Here is a 26,407-nt window from a genome sequence, read left to right on the forward strand (position 1 = left end):
CCTCTCATCATCTTGTACACCTCTATCAGGTCATTTCTCATCCTCCGTCGCTCCAAGGAGAAAAGGCTGAGTTCACTCAACCTATTCTCATAAGGCATGCTCCCCAATCCAGGCAACATCCTTGTAAATCTCCTCTGCATCCTTTCTATGGTTTCCACATCCTTCCTGTAGTGAGGCGACCAGAACTGAGCACAGTACTCCAAGTGGGGTCTGACCAGGGTCCTATATAGCTGCAACATTACCTCTCGGCTCTTAAACTCAATCCCACGGTTGATGAAGGCCAATGCACCGTATGCCTTCTTAACCACAGAGTCAACCTGCACAGGTTTTTATTAAACTAATTTTACAAACAGGCTAAGTTAAGCTAAAACAAACAGAAACATAAATTAAGCTGCAAAGAAAAAAAATCTTTAAAATCTAACTGTCAGTTAAAAAAGCTCCAGATACACAGATTTGGGAAGCATGCCGATATGAACATTTTTAAGTGTTCAAAGCCATTCAGACCTTAATGAAATATCTAAATACTTGTGGAAGACATCCAAAAATAATAAAATGCCGAGAAAAGAACAGGACTTTAAAAATATTCAGCAACAGCAAAATGCAAACTCAATTCATAAGAACTTGTGGAAAAACAGAAATCTATGAAGGAACATATAACAGATTTTTAAAGCTAAGAGTCCAGATAAAAGCGATACAAAGCAAGTAGCATTCAATTTCTGCAACTGTTAGAGTTGTAGTTAAAAAATGCAGATAAAGTGATTTAAAATAAATATAATCAGAAAGGGACTAAGCTAAATGGGAAGTAGCTATATGCTATAGAAAAGAGTGTATGTACATTAAACAGAGCATCTCTCAGAGATAAGAGATAAGAGAATTTAATAAGAGATGTTTTGGAAAAACAGTTAATGGGCAAATCGGCAGGCACAGGATAAATACATCCCATAGCTGAAAAAGTGTTCTGAAAGGAAGATGAAACAATTGTGGGTGACAATGGAAGTCAAAGACAACATAAAAGCAAAATTGAGCGCATAAATATAGCAAAAATTAGTGGGAAGTTAGAGGATTGGGATGCTTTTAAAAACCAACAGAAGGCAACTAAAAAAGCCATAAGAGAAAAGATGAAGTATGAAGGTAAGCAAGCCAATAATATAAAAGAGGATACCAAAAGGTCCTTCAGATACATGAAGAGTAAAAGAGAGGCAATAGGAGAAATCGGACCACTGCCAGATGATGCTAGAGAGGTAGTAATGGGGACCAAGAAATAGCAAACAAACTTAATAAGTATTTTGGTGTAGATCTTCACTGCAGAAAACTACAAGTATGCCAAAAATGTAACAGTGTTGGGGGCAGAAGTCAGTGCTTGGGAAGCTGAAAGGTCTGAAGATAGATATGTCACTTGGACCAATTGGACGACCCAGGGTTCTGTAAGAGGTAACTGAAGAGACTGTGGAGGCATTAGTAATGATATTTCAAGAATCACTATATTCCAGAATGGTTTCAGAAGACTGGATAATTGCATATGTCACTTCACTTTTTAAGAAAGGAGGACGGCATAAGAAATTATAAGTTAGTTAGCCTGACTTCAGTGGTCGGGTTGATGTTGGAGTTCATTATTGAGGATGAGGTTTCGGGGTACTTGGAAGCACATGCTAAAATAGGCCTAGGTCAGCAAGATTTCCTTCAGGAAATCTTCCCTGAGAAATCTGTAGGAAACCTTTGAGGAAATAACAGGCAGGATAGACAAAGAAAAGTCAGTGGACGTTGCTTATTTGGATTTTCAGAAGGCTTTTGACAAAGTGCTGCACATGAGGCTGCTTAATAAGAGCCCATGGTATTATAGAGAAAGATACTAAAATGGATAGAAGATTGCCTGACTGGCAGGAGGATAAAAAGTGGGAATAAAGTAGGCGTTTTCTGGTTGGCTGCCAGTGAGTAGTGGTGTTCCGCAAAGGTCAGTGTTGGGACCACTTCTTTTCACGTTATATGTCAATGATTTGGATGGCAGAACTGATGGTTTTGTGGTCACATTTGCAGAAGATACAATGATAGGTAGAGGGCAGGTAATGTTGAGGTAGCAGGAAGTCTGCAGAAGGACTTATACAGGGAAATGTATGACCATGCGCTTTGTTAGGAGGAATAAAGGCATAGACTATTTTCTAAATAGGGAGAGAATTCAGAAATCAGAGGTGCAAAAAGACCCGGAAGTTCTTGTGCAGGTTTCTTTACAGGTTGAGTCAGTGGTAAAGAAGGCAAAAGCAATGTTAGCATACATTTTCAGGGGTCTACAATATAAGAACAAGGATGTAATGCGGTCACTTTTGAGGCATTGCTGAGACCATACGGAGTTTTGAGAGCAGCTTTGGGGCATTTATCTTAGAAAAGATGTGCTGGCATCGGAGAGGGTCCAGAGGAGATTCACAAGAATAATTCCAGAAATGAAAAGGGTTAATGTATGAGGAGTGTTTGATGGTTCTGCTCACATTCCACTCACTGGAGCTTAGCAGAATGGGGCAGGGCGAGGGGCATCTCATTTAAACATATCAAATATCGAAAGGCCTAAATGGGGTAGGCGTGGTGAGGATATTTTCTATTGTGTGTGAGTCTAGGACCAGAGGGCACAGTCTCAAAACAGAAAGGCATCCATTTAGCACAGAGACGAGGGGCAATTTCTTCAGCCAGAGGGCAGTGAATCTATGGAATTCATTGCCACAGACGGCTGTGGAGGTCAAGTCATTGTGTATATTTAAAGTACAGGTTGATAGGGTCAGGGCATCAATGGTTATGGAGAGAAGGCAGGATAATGGGGTTGGGGGGGATAATAAATCAGCCATGGTGAAAAGACACGATGGGCTGAATGGACTAATTCTGCTCCCATGTCTTATGCCTTTCGTTCTTGTGCATTTCTCTATTAAAAAAGAAAGAGTAGTTTTATTCATCATTGAAACATCTAAACATACAATGAAATGTAACAACTGCATCAACGACCAACACGATCCTAGCATGTGTTGGGGGCAGTCTACAAGTGTTGCCATGCTTCCAGTGCGAACTTAGCATGCCCACAACTTACTGACCCGTTACACCTTTGGAATGTAGGGACCTGGAGGAAGCCCACATGGTCACAGGGAGAAATGTACAAACTCCTCACATACAGAGCAAGAATTGAACCCCAATCGCTGGTGCTGCAAAGTCTTATGCTGGCCCCTAACACTACCATTTTGTCCAAATTAAACAGCGATAAAAGAGATAAAATGATCTTATGTAAATGGTGCTCATGATTCCTTTCAATGTCCTCAATGACTTCATATGGTAGAAAAGAACTAAGCTAAATAGTAGGGACAAAATAGTTATCAGGGTGTTGCCTTGAATAGGGAAATACGAAATTGGTTTGAGTAATTGCATCTTCTGTCTCTGCCCACCCCAAACCCCTCATAGATCAATGCAGATGATAGGAAGGTAATTTTTGACGTTATGAAAAGATGATACATGCTTCTAGTTGATGTTTCCAATGGCTTCTAATAGCTTCACAATTTTCAGTTTTAATTACAACTAGATGAGAAATGACCTTAAATAACTCCAATACCAACTGACTCAATTAATTCCCATTTGACATAATTTTACAAGGTGCCACTTAAATATAGACAAGAATTATGAACAGCCTTTAACTAGTGTTACAAGTAGCATACACATCAATTAGTTCCCACCTAGGCCTCCTCCGTGCTAAAGAAAATAGCCCAAACCTTTTCATTAGCTAAGATTTTCCAGTTCTGGCAATGTTCATGTAAATTCATTTATCCATAATAAAATAGAAAACTCCAGAAATGCTGAGGTCATCCCACATCTATAGGAATAAATACAGGGCTGATGTTTCAGATCAAAGACCATCAGACACTTTCTGACGAAAGTCCTTTGATCTGAAAAGTTAACTGTTTATCTTCCCACAGATGCAGCTTGCCCTGCTGAGCATTTCCACTTTCCATTTTAGATTTCTAGTATCTGCAGTTTTAATTTTTTTTTACTCCTGTTTACCCATGCTGTTGCAATACTGCTTTTCGAAACTGTAGTGACCAGGATTGTACACAGCATGCTAGCTTTAGTCAAGCTAATACATCAAACAGTTCTTGTTCTTAAACGACATATCTCCATGAAAGTATCTTGCATGTCCCTTGAATTGGCTTATCTTCCTGTATTATTTACTACCTTCAGAGATCTACAGATAGGTAGATCATGGTCCCTATGGACTTCTAGTTAATTTTGTATCCTCACACTTCGCTTGCTTCCCAAGATACAAAAAAAAAGAGATTACTTGATACTATCCCTAGTAAGGATATTCCAAGGTAAAGCAAGCAATTCATCTTGGTTCAAAGCCAGTGGCTCAATAACTTATTCATAGAGGTTACACATGTAAGGTGACCATCGGAAGGCACGCCAAATTATTACTTTGGCTGTGTAATTCCACTGAGAATCACCTGAAATGGTTTCAAGACATACAATTTTAGCTGAATCTGAGATGACAAGGTGACTTACTTCCCAGAGTGCACATCTAGGCACAATGTGAAAATCAAAACAAGCTGCAGATTCTGAAAGTCTGAAATAAAAACAGAAAATACTGAATAGACTTAACAGATCAGGCAGCACCCTGCAGGGTCTTAAATATTAATTGCTTTTCTTTCCACAGATGCTGCCTGAACTATTTCCAGTATTTTTCATTTTTATCTTCAGGATAAAGTGTGTTTGGAAATTTTCATTCAGTAAATCTGAGAATCAAAACTCTCTTGGCAATAGACTGTATGACAAAGAATTATTACAACCTATACCAGTCACCGTATGTTCTGTAAAACTTGATTTTCTGACAATCAGATTACTCTCAGAGCTGTATACACATCAACAATGGCAGCTTCTCCAGTCTGGAGACTGGAATGAACTGCAGGCCACTCAGAATAAGGCACTAAGCCAAAGTCAAATTATTTAATATATTTCACTTAAAGTGCTTACTTTAGTGATAGAAACAAACTCTGGTTCCACTTTTAGAAGTTTGTGCAGATTCAGCATGTAATCTAAAACCCTAACAAACTTCTACTGATGCAGAGTGGCATGCATCCTGACTAGTTTCATCACAGCCTGGTATGAAAACACCAATGCCCAAGAATGGAAAAGCCTACAAAAAGTGGTGGATACAGCCCAATTCATCACAGGAAAAGCTCTCCCCACCATTAAGCACATCTACAAAGAGCACTGCCACAAGAGTGCAGTATTCATCATCAAGGACCTCCACCATCTGTGCTCTCTTCTCGCTGCTACCAAGAGGAGGGAGTTATAGAAACCTTAGGTCCAATACCACAAGGTTCCAGAACAGTTATTACCCTTCAACCATCCGGCTCCTGAACCAGTATGAACGTCTCTCACAACACTCACTAGACTGATCACTGAACACAACTTATGGACTCAGTTTCGAGGACTCTACAACTCATGTTCTGAGTATTATTTATTTATTATTACTTCTTTTTGTATTTGGGCAATTTATCAGTCTTTGTGTATAGTTTTTCACTGATTCTATTGTACTTTTGCTCTGCTGTGAATGCCTACAAGAAAATGAATCTCTGGGTAGTATTTGGTGACATGTACAGCAGATACTTTGATAGTAAATTTACTTTGAACTTTGATGATGCAGCATGCCAGCTGACTTTGGGTTCCCAAGCTGGGGTCCACAGACCCCTTGGTTAATGGTGGAGGTCTATGGCATAAAAAAGGTTGGGAATCCGTGCTTTAGATAGTATTTGCAGCAACAGGACTGTAGTGATATTGGTACTTTATAAGCCTCATGGAATTGGTATTTCTGAGATTTCTGCTACATAGTCTGACCAAATATCAAAATACTATTAAGTATTCAGATCTTCTTTATATAATGACAACAAATCATACTTGCACCAAGTTGGTACAGTTAATTACACCTATTAAACACTTCAGTTTCTAGCTGGGCACCATACAAGGAAATGAAAACCCTGAATAATACCTTGAGTAGATACATGCACTTAGATGATATTTCAGAAGCTTCAGCAAGACTAATAGAATTAATAATTTTAAATGTTTTCAATTTTGACTCTGTACTTAAAAGGTCATTATCTTTAATGTTATTCACAACACTGGACATTATCAAAAGAAAAACATCTCTGAATACAGCTTTAGTCATTATTCTAGACATTGTTTTGATCATGCTGGGATTTTATGCATTGCCTGTTGAGAATAAACGTGGAGCTGCATTTATTGATTATAGTGATCTTTCACTCTCAAAATTCTAGTTTAAATTCTTCCCAAACACGTTTTCTCATCAAATCAAAAATCAAGAAGCTTTCATTTTTACCACAAAAGCTGTTCAAATATTAGTTTGGTTTTCATATTCTTTAAAAAAACTTCCGCACAGGAATGCTAACTACACACACACACACACACACACACACACACACGCAGATATTTTATATATAATAAATATCATAGACACACACACTCATCTATACATTTTTTCCTATTGACATGCTTTCATTGAAAGTGTCAAACAAATGTACCAACAAAAAGAACTCTAATTATAAACTGAACTCCAACTTTTTTATTCTGCGGTTCCTCATTCAGGATCAGCTGGGACATTTACTACCTTGCAAGGTTATTAAACCAGAGACCAGAGAGAATAAATACAGGTGGTTCATCCAGAATGATAAATAACCTGTTTTTTAACTTAAATGTTCCAAAGTTGTTCTAACAACAACTTGCTTTAATATCATGTCTGTCCTTAATGTCTTCTAACAAGGTGACAGAAGGAGACATAATTGACAAAAAGATTCAAAGGGATCGAGGAAAAAAAGTTTTCATGCTCTGTAGAGGTAAGAACTTTCACTCGCTTCTACATACGGTGGAGTCAAACTGATTGCTGCTAGAAAAAAAATCTTGAATGATCATATTAAATGATGTGACTACAATATATGAACTAACAAGTGGGAAGATTAGCCAAAATAGCTCTTTTGGGCAACATGGATTTGTTGACTTTCTTCAATGTCATAATATCTACGGCTCCAGAATGTTAACAGAATGTGTCAGAGAAGAGAAACAGCTTACAGAGCATTGCAAGGTGAATTAACTAACCCATCTAATTCATCAGAGCACACACTAATTCTAATTAATTTTATTTAGTTTTCTACTAATAGACACCCAAAAAGTAAAAACACTGAACATAACAAAGCCCTTCATATTATAATTTCCCAATTAGACCTATTTAATTACTCAATACTCTCAGGCATCACTTTCCACTTAAAAATAGGTAGGATATTGCTGGTTTGATATCAAACAAGTTGAACCCCAACCATGCTTAACTCACAAGTTTGGTTTGCTGCGCCAACACACATTTGTGCTCAAAGCAGGAGGAAAAAAAATCAATAAAAATGAATCTTCGAGGTTATTTACCTAATCCTCCCATTAGTCTGAGCAGACAGTCAGATTTAAGCATAGGTACAAATTGACAGAGAGAGAGCCATTCATCCATGTGGGACAAGGACAAAAAAAACCTGAGTAATGAAAGTGAGTATTTCATATCAGTCTTCAACAAGGACGATGATACTGTTCGTATTGTAAATCAGCTAAAAACCAATGTAGATACTAGAAGGGCCAACTACACCTAAAGTGGATAAATCACTTCGACCTGACAAATGTGCCTCAGTTGGCTGAGAGGAAGGAGAAACTGCAGAGGCTTTGGTCATCATCTTCTAAACATAAATAAACTTACGTTGTGCTCATGGACTGACAAATTATAAATGTTAACCTGATACAAAGTTAAACCTAATAATTATAAACCAGTTTGTATAACCATGGTGGAGGCGAAGTTCTAGAAACTAACAATCGCTTGGCAAGAAGTAGATTTAAAGAAAGTCAGCATGGATGTGTCAAAAAGCAAATCATATTGAACTAACTTTAGAAGGTTTGCAATCAAATAAGAAAGGGTCAATCAGAGAAATCCAATTGATATATTGTATATTGAGTCCTAAAGGGCATTTCATAAGTTGCCACTTTAGAGGCTCTTCATTAAGACTGATGGCCATGGAACAAAAATGAGTTGCAGCAATACGAACATAAAACTTGACCAAGGAACAGGAAATGGGGTAGTAGTGAATAGTTTGTTTATCAAATTGAAGTATACAGCACAGTTCATTGAAAGTGAGAGGCCAAGTTAAATTAGAGGTTACAAAAGCAGGTGATGTTGGGCTTTACAAACTGAAGCACAAAGTGCTAAGGCAAGGAAGTCATTTAAGATTGTTTAATGTAATTTTCAGTACACAAATGTAAAGGAGAATGAAATAATTGTAATCAAGATCCAATGCAGCACAAAAAAAACACAGTATGATAAAAACACAATAAATATAATTACATGAGATAGCTTATATACATCAATTGATTGTATGTACATGAAGTGACGCTAAGTACAGGAGTGCTTGTACATAAGGTGACTCTAGCAATAAATTATAAAGTAGTGGTGGGGGGGTGTGAGCTGGGGTAGGTTAGTAGGTGGAGGTGCTGATGAGCCTTACTGCTTGGGATAAGTAACTGTTTTTTGAGCCTAGTGGTCCTGGTGTGGATGCTACGTAGCCTCCTCCCCGATGGGAGTAGGACAAACAGTCCATGAGCAGGGTAGTTAGAATCCTTCATGATAACGCTGGCCTTTTTCCCGCACCTTTTTGAAAATATGTCCTTAGTGGCAGGTAGGCCCTAATGCCAGTGATGCATTGTGAAGCCTTCCTGCCCACTGCAGTACGGTTTCCATACCAGGCAGTGATGCAGCATGTTAGAATGCTCTCTACTGTGCTTTCATTAAAGGTTGTGAGTACTGATGTGCGTAGTTCAGCTCTCTTTAGCCGCCTCAGCAAGTAGAGGCATTGGTGAGCTTTCTTTAACTGTGTAGGATGTATTTTGGCACCAGCAGAGGTTGTGCAAGATGTGCACTCCCAGGAATTCGAAACTGCTTGCAGTTTCCACTGCTGTGCCACCAAACTAAAGAGCAATGTGAGTGGTGCTGGTTCTCCTGAAGTCAATAACCATCGCCGTAGTCTTGTCGACATTGAGGAAGAGGTTATTTGCCTCTTCCAGCTCCTATCTGTGGGCTATCTTACCATTGCTGGTGACGAATCACAATGAACATTAGACACTGATTTGTCCACAACTGGGGCATTGTGACCAATTCTGTGTGCCGCAATGTAGAAAAGAGACAAAAGTTCTGAAGATCATGCAGAAGATAGTCAAAATGGTTCTATTAATGAAGGACTTTTATTAAATGGACAGAAAAGAGAAACTGAGGTTATTTTCCTTTGAAGAAATTATGAGGTACTTCAAAAATATATAAATTAATGAAAGGTCCAGACTGAAATGTTCCCATTGATAAAGAGGGTCAAGAATTAGGGATATAAAATGAAAAGATTTCCAGCAGCTGAAGAAACTCTTATGTTTTCGATAATGATGCGGATTAAATAAACTCTAAGTGATTAGGGTTGGAATACCTGTCATATTAAGTAACGGCAAGATCAATTGTAGTTTATAAAAAAAGCTTGATAAACCTCAGAAAGGAAAGAATTTGTAAGGCCTTAGAGAAAAGGGAAAAATGCTAGGTCAAGTTGAGTTACTTCTGTGTTGAGTCAGTATGGATTCAACAAGTCAAATGGCATCCTCCTGTTCTGTAACCGCGCAATGACTTTCTAAGTGGAAAAAAGTTCTTAAAAGTCAAATGGCATAAATAGGTGATCAGGCAGCAGCTTACAAACTTATTTCATGCACACTTAAGTTTATAAATTATAATCTAAAGTGCAACTTAATGGTCAAAAACATTTCTCAATCTGATTTTTAACCATTATGTTAAGCAACTGTTATTAGAGTTTTGTCATATATCTGTTTTAAAATTTGTCTTTAAATATCTTTTTAAAAAGAAACACATTGTTATGTTTTCTCTTGGTTAATATGACAATGATTTACATGGATGAAAAGTTTTATTTGTATCAAGTAATGCATTTTTCTTTGAAAGCAAATGTAGCAAATGGAGAATTGTGGCTACCAGATTTCCTTTTGAGCGAAGTTCAGTTAATATTAACACACAGTTACATATCTTGTAACTTTCAAGTACATTTTTAACCAATTCAGAAATTTAGGAAGTAAGGTTATTTACACTTGCTGCTCCCTTAATGCATGTAAACACACTTGGTTCTGCTAAAGCAGTACTTCCACTGCAAAGAAACACATGTTGAATGGCTGGGGTTAAGGTGAAACAGAATTAGCATATTATACTTATCCAAATGGAGATTACAATATTCCTGATAAACTGGAACTTTAAATCTGTATCTACATTAAGGTTCTTCAACATTACATCACACTGAGATATTAAGAGCAGTTAATTGTTGGTAGATTTGAAAGCCAGCCAATCTTGGCCAAGGAAGTGGCTTTTTCTTTAAAAAGAATCTGATATGGTGCAATTTTAACCTGTCAGCTTTTCCTCAGGCAGCAATCATTCATACTGTAGAAACTACAAGCACCACATGGATGCACAGATAAAAAGCATTTTAATTTCTCTCTCACTGGGAAAACAATGGATTTTAGAAGGAATAAAATTCACTCCCAACAATATCAGCAGTATGCTTATCAAATTGAAATTGCAATTTTTCATTTATAGCTTTTTTGCATTAACCCAATAAACATGGTTCATTTTTCTTCTAGCAGAGACTGCTGATTTTCTGTGCTGTTGCTAAGAACTTCAGCCATTAGCTGGGCTCCTAGGTAAACTACATGCACCATCAACAAAAGTGACACCCAATCTATGGAGTTCATATTTTCTCCAGATTATCTATGCTAGTTGACAAGCTGGTAATGGAAAAATCACACGAAGCAAATGGTTCCTCTAATAACAATAAATTTCCTATAAAATTATGAAGGGTACAAAACGTTTCCTTGCATCTATTTTGTCATGAATTCTAATTAGCGCTTCACAAACCTGAGAGTGCTAGGTCATCACGAGAAGAGTGGTGTGATGTGATTGATAATAGAGTACAAGTCAGCCCTTTCTGCCAACGTTCCCTTCTCCTAAATTAATGGCCATCCCACCTGCCCTAATCATACAGCCCAAATGATATTCCCTCCGTATTTCAATTTTCTGCAGGCATGGAAAACTGGAAAGATCAGTCATTTATCTTGTAATAGCTGGATAATAGATCTATCACAATGAAACATCTGCACAAACTCACAGTATTTTTTTCACAACAGTGAACAGTTACAATCAAATCAATGTTTATGAACAGTGATTTAACATATATCTGACTGAATAAGCAAAAGTTAAACTAACATATTACACACAAACATGCATGTGTACACTTCAAAGGCAGTACTTCAATCTGTTTTGTAAAACTTCCTTTTGCTTAAAATGTTTGCAATTGTCACTTTCAGTTTATTTTGTATTATTTCAAAATGATTTTTTAAAATCTGCAGCAGGCTTTTAATCAATAACTAGATTAATGCAAGATTAATTTTCAATTGAAACAAAATATAAATCAATTTACATTGGTCCCTTCAACAGATTGAACAAAAAAGGTTTAAAGTATAATCTAGATGTATTTTCTGTTTTTAATATAAATACAATTGAGATCACGCAAACTGAAGTGACAATGCATTTCTAAATGTTTTGTATCAAGTGACTGTATGAAGCTGCACAATGCATCTTTCAAACATTTTCCATTTTACTTGTACTAACTGATATAGTGTCATGTTCAATGGGTATAAGGAACAGCCATGGGTTCACATAATGGAAATTCATGCATATTCAGGTGGAATCACAAACTTTGCTGTGCAATATTTCACCTGGTAGGGGCTGAGGGGGTGGAGGTCCTTCTGTTGGATTAGCAGGGGTACAAAGTATTGTAAACAGTGTCTTGGACTGAGGTCTACATTGAAGAAAGTAATCTTGGTATCTGAGACCATTCGCAAGTCAAATGACACAGCCGCAAACAATGTAACTAGCAGAACAAAACTTGCCTACTAAATTGCTGTTAAGATTAAGAGGCACGGACCTCAACATGTTAAAATTAAAATGATAAAAAACTACATTATTTTTATTCCTTACAGCAATAAAATCCCCATGGAAATGAATGAGCGAAGAGAACAGAATGTCCATTGTGAAGACTAAAATACCAGTGGGCTTCTGCTCTGTTGGTGGACTCTACGTTGACTTCAGCAGAACATTCAATGACTGGAAATCATCAACACCCAATATGTAAGGTGAGAGCACCTGCACTCGCTTCCTATGCAAATTTCACAGGGAATGCTGCCAGAACTTTACAATAAAACTAAAACATAATTCATATCTACCCTGAATTCCTGTTGGAAAATAAACATACTTGAGAAATAAACATATACAGCAAAAACTCAATTGAGATGCATTCCATGTTCAGCAGCTGAACAGCTAGGCCATTTCCTGAATGCTAGGATACTCCATCTTAAACAGAGAATAGCAACTTGTTTAAGCACCAAAACTGCACTAGAGGCTACTGAAGCATAACGCCAGCAACTTCAGAAAAGCAGAAGGGATATCAAAAAGATCTGACAAGAATTATTAGATGCATCAAACCATGAATCAAGATAACTTCAAATGTTCAACGGTACCATTGTTAATAAATGTTCCACACCCCTGGTCAAAAACTGAAATTAATTCAGTTTAAGGTAAATTATAAGAGGATGTATTTAAAATGTATAATTTTTATACTGTAATTTCTTAAATATTTTATAACATGTACTCATTTTATTAATTTACCAAACTTGCTTTTAACTCCCCTTAGATAATTAACAGACACAAGTAAACAAATTGAATTTGTCACCAAGTAGCATACAATGTGTAAGTGCATAAGGAGGGGCAACAAAAGCTCAATCTACAATTAAAAAATGAACAAATCAGTGCAGAATTAGTTCACATAATCAGCACACTTCTTAAATTGTGATGTTGATGAAGCCAGAAGAATTATTCTAGCTCAACATTTGTAATAAACAAAAAAGCTATTTGGACATCACAAAAGCTGTATGATTTCTCTCCTGATCTATCTAAATTCTCTCAGCAACTAACTACACCCCCCCCCCATTACCCAGTTACTTTACCTTTCTTTTCATGGTTCCATCTGCTCACCTCCCACACATTTAACCAGTGAGCCTCTTATCCTCCTCCAGTTCCATTCTCCCTCATCTGCTTTCACTTTAGATTCCAGAATCTGCAGACCTCTGTTGTTTCCATGTGTTTCCTTCCAGCCGCTGATTCTACCACCACCTTCCTCTCCTCCAGCCTGGTTCATCTACCCACCATCCCCCTCCTCACTCGTTTCCACCTGTCACTTGCAGCTCCTGCTTCACTCCCATGACTTCATTTCTTTTTACTGGCTACCTCCCCTCTATACTCTTCCAGCCCTGACAGAAGATCCTGGTCTGAAAGATCCACTATCCCCATTGCTTCAGATGCCGCTTAACCCAGGAGTTCCTCCAGCAGTTAATTTATTGATCTAGATTCTAGAATCTGCAGTATTTCTCTCTCTCTCTCTCTCTCAAATTGAACCACTGCTCAATCAGAGCCAATATAGGCTAGAGAGCGCAAGATCAATGGGTAACAAGGATTTGAAAGTTGGTATAAAAGCAGATGACCTCAGGTTTACCAGGAGTTGTATCAAAAAGAGTAGAAAAGGAGTCTGTTTGAATAGTCATGACTCAAGGTAATTAAGGCATGGGTGAACATTTCAGTGGTTGAACTGAAGTAGGGATGGAAAAAGATATATCTATAATGTACCTCCAACAGTGTCCAGTTTCAAACAAAGGCAAGGAGAAAGGAAGGAGTAAATGGTTAGCACATGGAAACACTGCTCCTCGTTTCCTAACATGAATACTAAGTGCCAAAATTTGCATTACACAGTTCCCATTTAGTAATAATACTGCTATTACAGAAGAGTGTCAACGGCAGAGCTTGTGTGCTATCAGTCCATAGTATACGGTGATTGGACAGAGGTTTATGTCATGCCATCGGGAACATAAGAGAATTGCTGCACATGTTCTCATTCAGGAAATGAGATTAGTGGAAGGGAAAACAAAACCAAAATAAAACTGGAAAAAAATAATTGCAATAACCATTCCATTCGTCTTTGAACTGATTTATTTTGGGCACAACAGATGTAATGACTGATGTTATTTCCCCAATCTAAAATAAACTTGTACACTTCAGCAGCCTGTTGATTTGCATAGTAACTGATATGTTGTTTAACAGGCACACGTTTAGTGTTGAAACAACAGTTTACAAAGACAGATGAAAATTACACTGTCAGGCAGCTCAAACTAAAGAAAATAGGTTACATTAAACTACTTTAAAATGTCAGGTTAGTTTGGACTTTCACTGTCAAAGCCCATTAATACAGGAATAACACCGGCTCTGTTAAATGGCTTTGTCTGGTCTGCCAGGGTTGAAAAAAAAATCAACCTTCTAATAATTAAGGATTTAAGTTTATTTCATTGGTTTAACTTCAGAACTTCTTCAACCAATGGATAATCATCAGTAACTGAACGACACAGATGATCAAATTATGATCATTTGAAATGCAAGTCAAATACCTGCCAATGTAATGAAAACTATATTACTATTTGGGGAAACCTTCAAATAAAACAATATTCACTAATTCAAACTGAAAAGAAAGCTTACAAAATAAAAACTATGTGTGACTGGACCAGAACCAAAGTTTTAGTCCTTTCCCCAGACTGCTAACCAATCCCTTCCCAACATCAAGTGATGTTAGATATAATTCAATTATTAATATAACTTACCCCACAGACAACTTTAATTTGTGCAAGAGGTGCTTTTTGTGTATTTTTTTAAAAAAACATATATTCAAAGATTTTGTCACAACACACTAGTGATATTTATTCTGCAAGTACGCCATTTCCTGGAGACCAGTTACTCCGTCTAGGTGGCAAGATCCAAAAAGACAATAACTATGCATGTCCTCAATATGGAATCACAAAAAAAAACAATAAAACGATTCAAAGGGCAATCAAGAAGCCAAAGAAACAATAATTGTTTGATGCAGTAGAATGTCAAAAATAATCAACTTACATCCATGTGTAAACGAGTACAAAACAGAAGGGAAGATTTTTGTAAATCCTTTGTAAAGATTTTCAGAAGGGATGGCATGAAAAAGCTGCATCTTGGTATATCTAACAAAAACATACCAATTACCAGAAGTCTACAAAAAAAAAATAGCAGTTTGGGTGATCTCCCGTCATGTACAAGCAATAAAAAATGGACATCTCTTCAAAGCAGTAAAATGCACATTTAAAACTGAATTTTTGAGAGAAAAAAATCCTGACTAAAGAGGTGACAAACATTTCTAATGATTTACCAGGCAAGACATTGATATAAAAAGGAGCTTCAAGCTGCAGTTGAACGCTAGGCTGAGCAAGTCGAATTTCTTGAGGGACAAATCCAATGGACCTAACATCTTCTGTCACCTTCCAGTTTCTCTTATTATTATATTAATAGCATCTGTCTGTTAGTTGGAAGGGCAGAAACTTCTTGTTGCTTTCTCCAGCAACTATCTGAAGATAGATGTAATTGATATCAGCCTTCAGCACATGACACAAATGCTTTGACAATGATATATATTTTATTAAACAACACAAGTGAGACTCTTATGGCAATAGCCATAAAAAAAAAGGGCAAACCAAATATTCTTCAAAATAGAGGTAAGAGCAGGAGAGATAAATAACAAGAAGCTTAAACATAACAGAAGATTTGTGGAATAGATTGAACCCGATTCTGATTTTGAAGATGAAGGGCCTTTTTCTACTGCATTACTGCAGAGCACAGGTCAAATTTCTTGTTATTTACTGTATCTTAAGAGAGCTTGGAAACAAAACAAATTATAAAGAAAGTGTGAGTTGTTCCTCCATACTTAGGGAATGATTAGAAATGAGGACAGGGTCCACCTGGCCATTAACTGCACATTTGGTTCTTTCAAGTTCAGAAATAGAGCACCAGAAAACAGAAATGTTAAATGTACCACTTGTGCATGATTTTAAGTTTTGAATCATTTTACCAAACTACAAAGACACTTAATACTGCACAGTAGATCTAAAGTTTGGCTTTGGTATTCATTTTTTTCCTCAATGCAGTTGCCAACAATCAGCTCTGAAATAAACTGAGAAATAAATACAGATTTTTAACAAAAATTGGAATTTACAGCCTGGATCTTAATTATTTACAAGGAAATTGGTAAAATGCATTTTAACTCATTTGATTTAATTATACCCAAAAAAGTAGAAAACAGGGGTATTTCTTTGGATTATCACATAGTCAATAAACCTTTAGTTACTTCTAAGTGAAGAGAAAATTCACAGCTTATCAACATTACCACTACATTAACAGAGTGCCTGTATGACATAAACAATAGGTATTATCCGTAGGTATTATGTAGAAAATCTGTTCCACTAAAACTCACATATTTTAGAAATCTAATGATGACTTGGTGGGAAATTAAGCTCATGTAGGAACCTAAAGCAAATAATGCAAAAACCAGCTGAAGCATTATACTTGTTTTTGCCCCCCCCCCCCCCACCGCTCCCAACAGATATGGAGCGCTTTAGAGAGAGGAAGGAGGAAATAAACACACACAAAATGTTGGAAGAACTCAGCAAATCAAATCTATGGAAATGAATAAACAGTCAACATTTTGAGCCTAGATCTTTCTTCAGGACTGGAAAGGAAGGAGAACAAAAGGATACCAGAACAAAAAGGTAGGGGAAGTGGAAGGAAGGTAGTTAGAAGTTAACAGGTGAAGCCAGGTGGGTAGGAGTGGCAAAGGGCTGGAGAGGAAGGAATTTGAGAGGAGAGGAGAGTGGGCCATAGGAGAAAGGGAAGAAGGCAACGTCCCAGGGGGAGGGGAAAGGCAAGAAAGAAGAGGCCAGCGTGGGAAAATAGAAGAAGGGAGGAGGAGGCAATTTTTTTTTAAACCAAAAGGAGAAATAGATATTCACGCCATTAGGTTGGAGGTTACCCAAATGGAATACAAGATGTTGCTCCTCCACCCTGAGGGTGGCCTCATCATGGCACAAGAGGAGGCCATGGACTGAAATATTGGAGCAGGAATCAGAATTAAAATGTTTGACTTTATTGAAAGGAAAAAGTCAGAGTTGGGCAAGAGACCAAAACACTACCAGGACTCATGCCATAACTGTCAACTAGATTCTTGCCCATAAGGAGACAGGGAAAATGAAAAAGTGACAAAACAAATTACCTTCTTGCAACAATACCAGCTTCACCATGGAAATGAAAGTAAATCATCCGTGTCCTTCAAACAGACACTGTGCATGGAGACTAAATGTACAGTGCTTGGTGACATAAAAGACTGTAAAACCAACAACTGAGAATTTCAGATATCTCTAGCTTCCTATAAAGTACTTTACTTCCAGAGCATGAAAGCAAAAATAAAAAGTACAATTGTAGAATAATGTCTCCTCCTACAGGTGTGCTCAGGTTACTACTGGGAAATAACTATTAGAAACTAATAAATTCCTTCCCTTTTTTACTTGACAAGGAAATAACTGGTATTTTATAATACAGATTACAACATATCTGCTCAATTTTATTAATTATGACAGACATGCATCAAGGAGTAAGGATTAAATTAAAATCAGAAGAAAAAAGTTTAATAAAAATGTGTGCAATTGTATATCTGTATTTTTAATACAGCAAAACTAGCATCATTATTTGTCAACGCAAACACAAGGAAATCTGCAGATGCTGGAAATTCAAGCAAACACCATCTCTTCTTTCATTAGTCCTGACGAAGGGTCTCGGCCCGAAACGTCTACTGTACCTCTTCCTAGAGATGCTGCCTGGCCTGCTGCGATCATTATTTGTCAAACTGAACTTTGGAAGACTTGTTATAAAATACAGTTTTATTGTTTAATATTGCCTCAATTATATCAATAACAAGTAATTCTACTTAAGTTTTACAGGTCTATAACCTGTAAGAAGTTGCCAACCTTTAACTTTGTTATTGATGTCCAAGTATCAGTACACCTGAACGTAATTACCCAGGATAACTATGATCACTGCCACCGTGATCAAATGGGTACAGCTGCAAATATTGAACCCTGAAGGGCAGTACTGTAGTATACTGGTTAGTGTAACCTTATTACAACACCAGCAAGCTGGATTCAATTCCGCTGCTGCCTGTAAGACTGTAAGATATAGAAGCAGAAGTAGGCCATTTCAGCCCATCGAGTCTGCTCCGCCATTCAATCATGAGCTGATCCAATTCTTCCAGTCATCCTTGCTCCCCTGCCTTCTTCCCCTACTCTTTGATGCCCTGGCTAATCAAGAACCTATCTATCTCTGCCTTAAACGCACCCAATGACTTGGCCTCCACGGCCACTCGTGGTAACAAATTTCACAGATTTACCACCCTCTGACTGAAGTAATTTCTCCACATCTCTGTTTTAAATGGACATCCTTCAATCCTGAAGTCATGCCCTCTTGTCCTCGACTCCCCTACCATGGGAAATAACTTTGCCATATCTAATCTGTTCAGGCCTTTTAAAATTCAGAATGTTTCTATGAGATCCCCCCCATTCTCCTGAACTCCAGGGGATACAGCGAGAGCTGTACTTTCTCTCTGTGACCGTTCTGGGTACTCAAAATTCCTACCACACTCCAAAGCCGCATGGTTAGGGTCAGTGAGTTGAGGACATGCTATGTTGGTGCCAGAATCAATGTGACATTTGTGGGCTGCCCAGCATATCCTCACCGATTTGATACAACACAAACAATGCATTTCACTCTATGTTTTGACATTTCAATGCAAGTGTGACAAATAAAGCTAATCTAAAGATTTTAAGAATATTGACAATGAAATAGTTTGTAACCTCTATCTAAATGGGACATAAATATCCCACAACTTTCAACCCTGAAATAACTGGGCAATGTAGGTGGCCGTCACTCACCGTACTTTTGTCTTTCAGTAGCTTTTCAATTACCTCCACTAAAGGCTCCTTCTGCTCCGGATCAAGACTGTGGGTAAGAATGAAAATAATTACTTACAGTAAATCTTCAGATTTTAACCTTGACTAGTGTAGTGAACTTTAACACAATTGGCGAAATATTCTTGGCTGCTCATCTTTCTGAAGGGATCAATTAGTATTGCAGACTTATTTGTGTCCAGAACTCACTGTCCAACATCTGCTGTTCCACCTCTCACTGCACCCTGTTGCTGGACTCCACAAAGAACCTGACCTTGTTGAGAATACCTAGTATAATGTTGGGGGTTGGGGGGGGGGGAATTGTGTATACACCATTTCATACATTAAAACCATAAAGTGCATTAACTTGAATAGGAATTCATGGCCTGGCAATTTACATAGGCAAATGAGTTTTCAAAAGCAAATTCTTTAATTTAATTATTTTTGTGGTTAATTAAATATTTCCCTACAGTTAGATGAATGTTAATAGATTTGAAATGTTTATTAATGTTAAAGATTAATAAGTTCCATCTCAGTTTGGGTAGGGCACATGCTGATCTTTGTCTTCTTCCAAAGGCTTGTCTAAAGCATTCTGGTGGCTCAGGGATGATTACATCTCACTGGAGTCTTCCAACATTCCCACAATGCATCTGTACTAGATCACATAGGGTGCAGAAGGTAAGCCAGGCAAGATTTCCCTAACTGATTAAATTATTTAGTTTTTAAATGTGAACTTAATCAAAGGTTTGTTTTATTCAGCAACTACAAGATATTGGATACAACACGTTTCAGTAACTGAAGTAGGAAAAGTAACTAGGTATGTACAACAGCAAGAGTTAACACTGGTGAATTGCAAATGGGATACTGAAAGGGAAGACCAGATTCTCCACAATAATTTCTTAATGGCCTTCTGGTAAACTACCATTATAAACAGATGCCTAACCAAAACTTTTACTAATAATTGGTAAATAGACTTAACACTAACATAATCAGAAATGCTTTTACTGGATAAATAAGGTACCAAATTCTATTATACTGTTCCAGAACTTGTCTGGGAATATAAAGAATCTTCAAAGTAAATAAACTACTGATTTTTGTAATCCGGGGAACATTACGATAACCCTAACTCTGCAGTTGACAGTTCACACAAATATGAATTCCTGCACACAGGTCCAAAGATTTAGCTTAAAAAAACACTACCACAGAAATTGCACAGGTGTTTCAGGTCAGCCAATGGCAACCAAGTAGTGAGACATTAGAATAGGTTATCAATTCTATTGACCGAAACAACTATACGGTATAATATATTCTGTAAAATAACTCAAGCAATGCAAAATTAGCACACAAAATTTAAAAGAAGGATATCAATTGAAACTTTTCACCTGCTCATATTCAGCATCCGACTCAAACTACTGACATCTTAGATACTGGTTGACCTACAAGGTAGTTCACATATATTACTTCCCAGCTCTTTATTTCAACTCCTCCTCCTCTCCCACATTCACCTATCACCTTGTACTTTGTCCTCCCTTCCCCCACCTCCTTATTCTGACTTCTGCTCCCTTCCTTTCCAATCCTGATGGAAGGTCTCAGCCTGAATCATCAACTGTTTATTCCCATCCATAGATGCTGCCTGACCTGCTGAGTTCCTCCAGCACATGGTGTCAAGATACGCAGATTTCTAGCATCTGCAGTACCTCTTGTGTCACACGTCATTTTATTAACCAGAAACAAAGATTGGCACGTGTCCTCAATCTAACTCAAGGAACATTATGCCATCCGCTGTCCCATGGAGGATTAGTGACACCAATAGTTTGGACTTCCATAAAACAATTCACTACCTTCGTTGTTTCAGATAACTATTTTTTTCCACTTTCTGACAAGTATCTCAGAGTATTCCACCACTCCCGAATCTTGAAATTACTAATTACCATAAGACCATGAGACATAGGAGCAGAATTAGGCCATCTGGCCTATCAAGTCTGCTCTGCTGTCCAACCACGGTGATCCTTTTTCCCCCTCCTCAGCCCTGCTGCCCGGCCTTCTCCCCATAACCTTTGATGCCATGTCCAATCAAGAACCCATCAAGCTCTGTCTTAAATACACCCATTGACCTGGCCTCCACAGCTGCCTGTGGTAACAAATTCCACAGATTCACCACCTTCAGGCTAAAGACATTTCTCAGCATCTCTGTTTAAAATGGACACCCATCTATCCTGAGGCTGTGTCCTCTTGTCCTTGACTCCCCAACCATGGGAAACATCCTTTCCAAATCTACTCTATCTAAACACTTCAACATTTGTTAGGTTTCAATGAGATTCACCATCCCCCCATTCTTCTAAATTCCAGCGAGTACAGACCCAGAGCTATCAAACACACCTCGTACGATAACCCTTTCATTCCTGGAATCATCTTTGTGAACCTCATCTGAGCCCTCTCCAATGCTAGCACATCTTTTCTCAGATAAGGAGCCCAAAACTGTTCATAATAATAAAGATGAGGCCTCACCAGTGCCTTATAAAGCCTCAGCATCACAGCCCTGCTCTTGTATTCTAGACCTCTTGAAATGAATGCTAACATTACATTTACCTTCCTCACCACCAACTCAACCTGCAAGATAACCTTCAGGGTGTTCTGCACAAAGACTCCCAAGTCCCTTTGCATCTCAGATTTTTGGATTTTCTCCGCTTAAAAAATAGTCTGCACATTTACTTCTTCTACCAAAGCGTATGACCATGCATTTTACAACATTCAAATGTTAGAAACTAGAACTCAATTACAATTTAAAAATTTAACCCTTACCTGTAAAGTTTCTGAATAGCATGGGCAGCAGTTTTCCGCACATATGGAGACAGGTCACTGGCAGCTTCCTTAATAGACAGCATCATTATTGGAACAATAATTGATACTCTGATACTGGACAGGACTCGCAAAGCACTTGCCCGAATCAACTGATTAGGGTCCTAGGATAAATTGGAACAAACAACAAACTGACTTAGTGGAACAATGTTACCTCCTGTCCCTATCTAAATTACTTCTTTTAAAGTTTCACTGATGACAACAAGGTTCAGCATCTAACTTGATGAATTACTTTCTACTTTCATCTTGAAGCAACAGTGAGACTTTTCACAATAACCCAGATCCAGCACTCACACAGGCTATGATTATGTGATCAATCCTACTCTCCAAGACAATCCTGGAGCCAAGTAGCAAGCCAACGTTTAGCACAAAATCCCCAAATGACACTTTGCACTAAAAAGGACTTGTTTTTTGTTCCAGTTGTGTTTTCTTGTAAATTGTGCATAATTTATGTTTTTCTTGTGAATGCTGCTTATATTCTATGTGCCTGTGATGCTGCTACAAGTTTTTCTTTGCACCTGTGCATATGACAATGAACTTGATTTTGAAATGGACCAGGGCCAAATCCCTCATAAAAAACTTCGCTAAAACCCTTTGTCAGACAAAAGCCATATACAGTATCAAAGCTACAAAAAACTGTCAATGTTTCTTACTATCAGGATTAAAGTGCCATGAAAAAAAAGTAAAAAAAACCTAAAATTCCCTGAAAAAAATTAAGAATGAAACAAACATTTAAACTTACAATTCACCTCATTCTTAACTTGCTCACTGCTGAAGAAATGTCATTCAAATGATTAAATTACCTGATCTCACACAGTTCAAACCAGTTCACAAAAGCAGATTCTGCCCTTGGATTCCATGCGGAGCCCAATACTTCCACTGAAATTCCACATGTTTGAGACACTAACTTGGGTCAAAACATCCTATCCCATCAGCTTAGCATAGTTGAGCTCAATCATGCTTACAAAAGGGTAGATTAGATGGCAGCATTCATGAAGTCGATGACACCATATTTAACCAAGGAAATTGGACAGCAATTGCAGCATCTCAATTAAGAACTGGTTGGGATGTCAGAGCATGAACATTTTAAACTTCAAAGCCATTTTAAATACAGTTATAGGGGAAATTCAAAGTGCTCTCTTCAAATTAAAAACTTCAGATACCAAAATCATGCATGTTCCCATTATGTACAATGTACAGCGTGAAATGGACTGCTTCTCACAAGCCTGCGACAACTTCGGTCTCACTACCAGCACCAAAAAGACTGAAGTTATGTACCAGCCTGCCCCAGGAAAGCCATACCAGGAGCTGCGCATCACGGTGAAGGGCCAGAACCTCCAGGCAGTCGACAACTTCACCTAACTGGGCAGCATACTCTTTCGCGCAGTGAACATAGATGCTGAGGTCAACAACAGGATTGCCAAAGCCAGCGCCGCCTTTGGGAGACTCAGTGAGAATGTCTGGGAGTGGAGAGGACTCAGCCTTACCACCAAGCTGAAGGTCTTCTGTGCAGTGGTCCTTACCACCCTCCTTTAGGCCAGCGAGACCAGGACTGTCTACAGCAGACACGCCAAACACCTCAACCACTTTCACCTGAGCTGTCTCCGCAGACTCCTCCACATCAGGTGGCAGGACAAAGTCCCCGACACGGAAATCCTGGAACGAGCTGGGCTCCGCAGCGTCTACACCCCCCTGCTGAAAGCCCAAGACAGGTGGGCTGGACATGTGGTCAGAATGCCAGACAGCCGATTGCCTAAGCAGCTGCTGTACGGAGAACTGTGTCAGGGCAAGCGCTCAGTCGGGGGGCAGAAGAAACGTTACAAAGACTGCCTTAAAGCGTCCCTCAAAGGCCTGGGTGTCGACATCAACACGTGGGAGACGCTTGCCTTCGACCATCCAGCTTGGCGCAGCAAGATCACCACAGGAGCCCGTGCAGCTGAAGTCAGGCGCAACGAAAGCGTGCTGTGCGCAAGGCCTGAGCAGCATCCACTGCCACGACAGCACCCACCCACTTGTGTCCCACATGTGGGCGAGCCTTCAGGGCCCGGACTGGCCTCATCAGTCACCTCCGGACCCACAGCCACCAATCTCCCATTTGACTTTGAAGCCATGGTCATCTTCGACTACGAAGGACGAACAGCAACAACGTCTTCCAAATAAAGGCATTCAACATTAAAAATTAAGAGAAACCCCAGGAATGCATGTGGAATATAACTTGGATCCACAAGTAGAATTCTTTGCAAAATGTGGTGAGTAGTATTTGAATGGAAGGGGAAAGATTTTGTAATATTTTGAACAAAAGTAATAAATAACTGAATGCAGAAAAGGTACACAAAAATGAACTAATGATGCCATAAACATAATTAGCAAAGAAGCATTACATCCAAAATCCAAATTACTTGGATAAGTTTAATTTGAATCAATTTTCCACAAACACTGGTGCCAACCCTTTGGCAGCACTAACCTTCAATGCACGCTGAAATGTACTTATTGATAACAAGGCCAAATCTTGTTGCTCCTCTGCATAACGCACAAGGTAAACATATACCAATTTCTTCAACTGTAAAAAGAGAAAAAAAAAACTAAATATGCAGTTAGCGAATTATTAGACCGTTCTGGGTGTTTTGACATATACCATACAAAGGGCATTTCAGGAAAGGTCAAATTTGTAACAATCATCACATTGACATTAACAGCAAATATTATACAATAATTATAAAGCAAAATCTTAAGGTGCTAGAAATCCAAAATAAAAACAGAAAATGCAGCATCTCCAACAACAGAAACAAAATTAATGTTTTTTGTCAAAGAACTCACCAGAGGGCACATATTTTAGATGAAAGGGGCAAGTTCAAAGTAGAAGTCTGGGGCAAGGTTTAAACACTGAGTGATGGGTGCGTGGAATGAGCTGCTGGTGATGGAGGCAAATATGATAGAGACAATCACGAGGTTTGTAGACAGGCACATGAATGTGTAGAAAATGGAAGGATATGGACATTGTGTAGACAGAGGAATTAGTTTAGTTGGGCATTTGATTACTAATTGAATTAGTGCAGCACAACGTTATGGGCTGAAGGGCTTGTTCCTGTGGTGTACAGTTCTATGGTCTACCCAAAATGTCACTGAAGGACTGTTGACCTAATGAAAGCTCGCCAACCTGAATTATTGATTCTGGTTCTCTTTATCTGGATGCTTACTGACCTGCTGGGAGTTTTCAGCAATTTCTGTTAATATTAGTTATACAACTTTTTCTGGTGCAGATCAGTAAAATACTCATTAACTGACTGTGAATGGTATTATTCATCTTAAAATCCATTTGAGAAATATACATGTGCTTTGAAATGGCCTACCCTATTCAAGTAGAAGTCTAAACCAGAATGGAGAAATGGATTTCAACCTAAAACTCCCACTGTTGTCAGAGGAACTGGGTGGAGAAAGGTTGCAAGCCAAAGTGGGAAGACTTTGTGGGGGGGGGGGGAGGGTAGCATTGTTGGGGGAAAATCGTGACTTTCTCAACATTCATTCTACCACGATCATACCACCCTTCCTCAATAGCTTTTCTCCAATGACAGCTTAATATGGTTGCTGTAATATGGTTTCAGCCCCATGGTGGGCTTGGTCCTGCCCCTAGATCCTTTCCAATTCCATCCTTTCCATCTACATGCCAATTACTTCCAAAGTAATGAGTTCAGCTCAATTCTCTTCCATCATTCAGACTGCACTTCCAGCAATCAATCTACACTGGCAGCCAGTTGTTCCACTCAAACTTTGGAAATGCTGAAGACCCCGGTTTTGCAGCCTGCTTGCCACCACTTTCTACCCAGGAGCACTCACAATCACCACAAATGACTTCCTGAAGATGGCACAGGTGCACACTGGATACAGCTTTACACCAGGAAAGACTTCCATGTAAAAATCTGATCAGTTCATGCTAATCAGAACACTTGAACGAGGTTTATTGATATGGTAAACTCAAGTAAGTACCTTAGCATTCAAACAGCCTAAATGGTACTGATTGCTAGAATAATTTGAACACAGGCCCTAGGGACACAAGAAGCAGAACTGTCTCACTCATCAGAGCCCACTCTACCTTGCCAAATGCCTACTTAGTGTGAAGAACCCAGTTCTCCAGTATGCCATATCTGGACATGTGGATGGCAAGTCCAGGTAGCAGGCCCAATAATCTGGCCCAATATTTACAAAAATCCAAAGTGGAAGAAACTAAAGCTACAGTTCAGATCCTGAAAGTGAAGAGTCTTCCTACTATCTGGAGTAACAGCACCAAGCTGAAGAAGTTAGCAGTGGCACAGTAGCGGAGTGGTTAGTACAACGCTTTATAGTGCCTGTCTGTAGGAGCTTGTATGTTCTCTCGGTAACCTCGTGGGTTTCCTCCAGGTATTCCTGTTTCCTCCCACAGGTCAAAGACCTACCAGTTGCTAAGTTAATTGGTCATTGTAAATTGTCCCATAATTAGGCCAAGGTTAAATCAGGAGTTGGTGGG

General features: G+C 38.6%; 1 protein-coding gene across 2 annotated transcripts in view; it reads right to left on the reverse strand.

The window, feature by feature from the left end:
* The window catches only part of ap3b1a (adaptor related protein complex 3 subunit beta 1a), a 257,151-nt gene that overhangs the window by 182,283 nt on the left and 48,461 nt on the right, over positions 1 to 26,407 (reverse strand). For both annotated transcript variants that reach the window (XM_063049310.1, XM_063049311.1), the window contains exons 4-6: positions 24,371 to 24,466; positions 21,850 to 22,010; positions 19,033 to 19,099 (exon numbers count right to left, since the gene is read on the reverse strand). In XM_063049310.1, coding sequence (XP_062905380.1) covers positions 19,033 to 19,099; positions 21,850 to 22,010; positions 24,371 to 24,466 — 324 coding nt within the window. The remainder of the gene's footprint in view (positions 1 to 19,032; positions 19,100 to 21,849; positions 22,011 to 24,370; positions 24,467 to 26,407) is intronic.

Source organism: Mobula hypostoma, chromosome 5, assembly GCF_963921235.1.
Source record: "Mobula hypostoma chromosome 5, sMobHyp1.1, whole genome shotgun sequence".
Classification (NCBI taxonomy): domain Eukaryota; kingdom Metazoa; phylum Chordata; class Chondrichthyes; order Myliobatiformes; family Myliobatidae; genus Mobula; species Mobula hypostoma.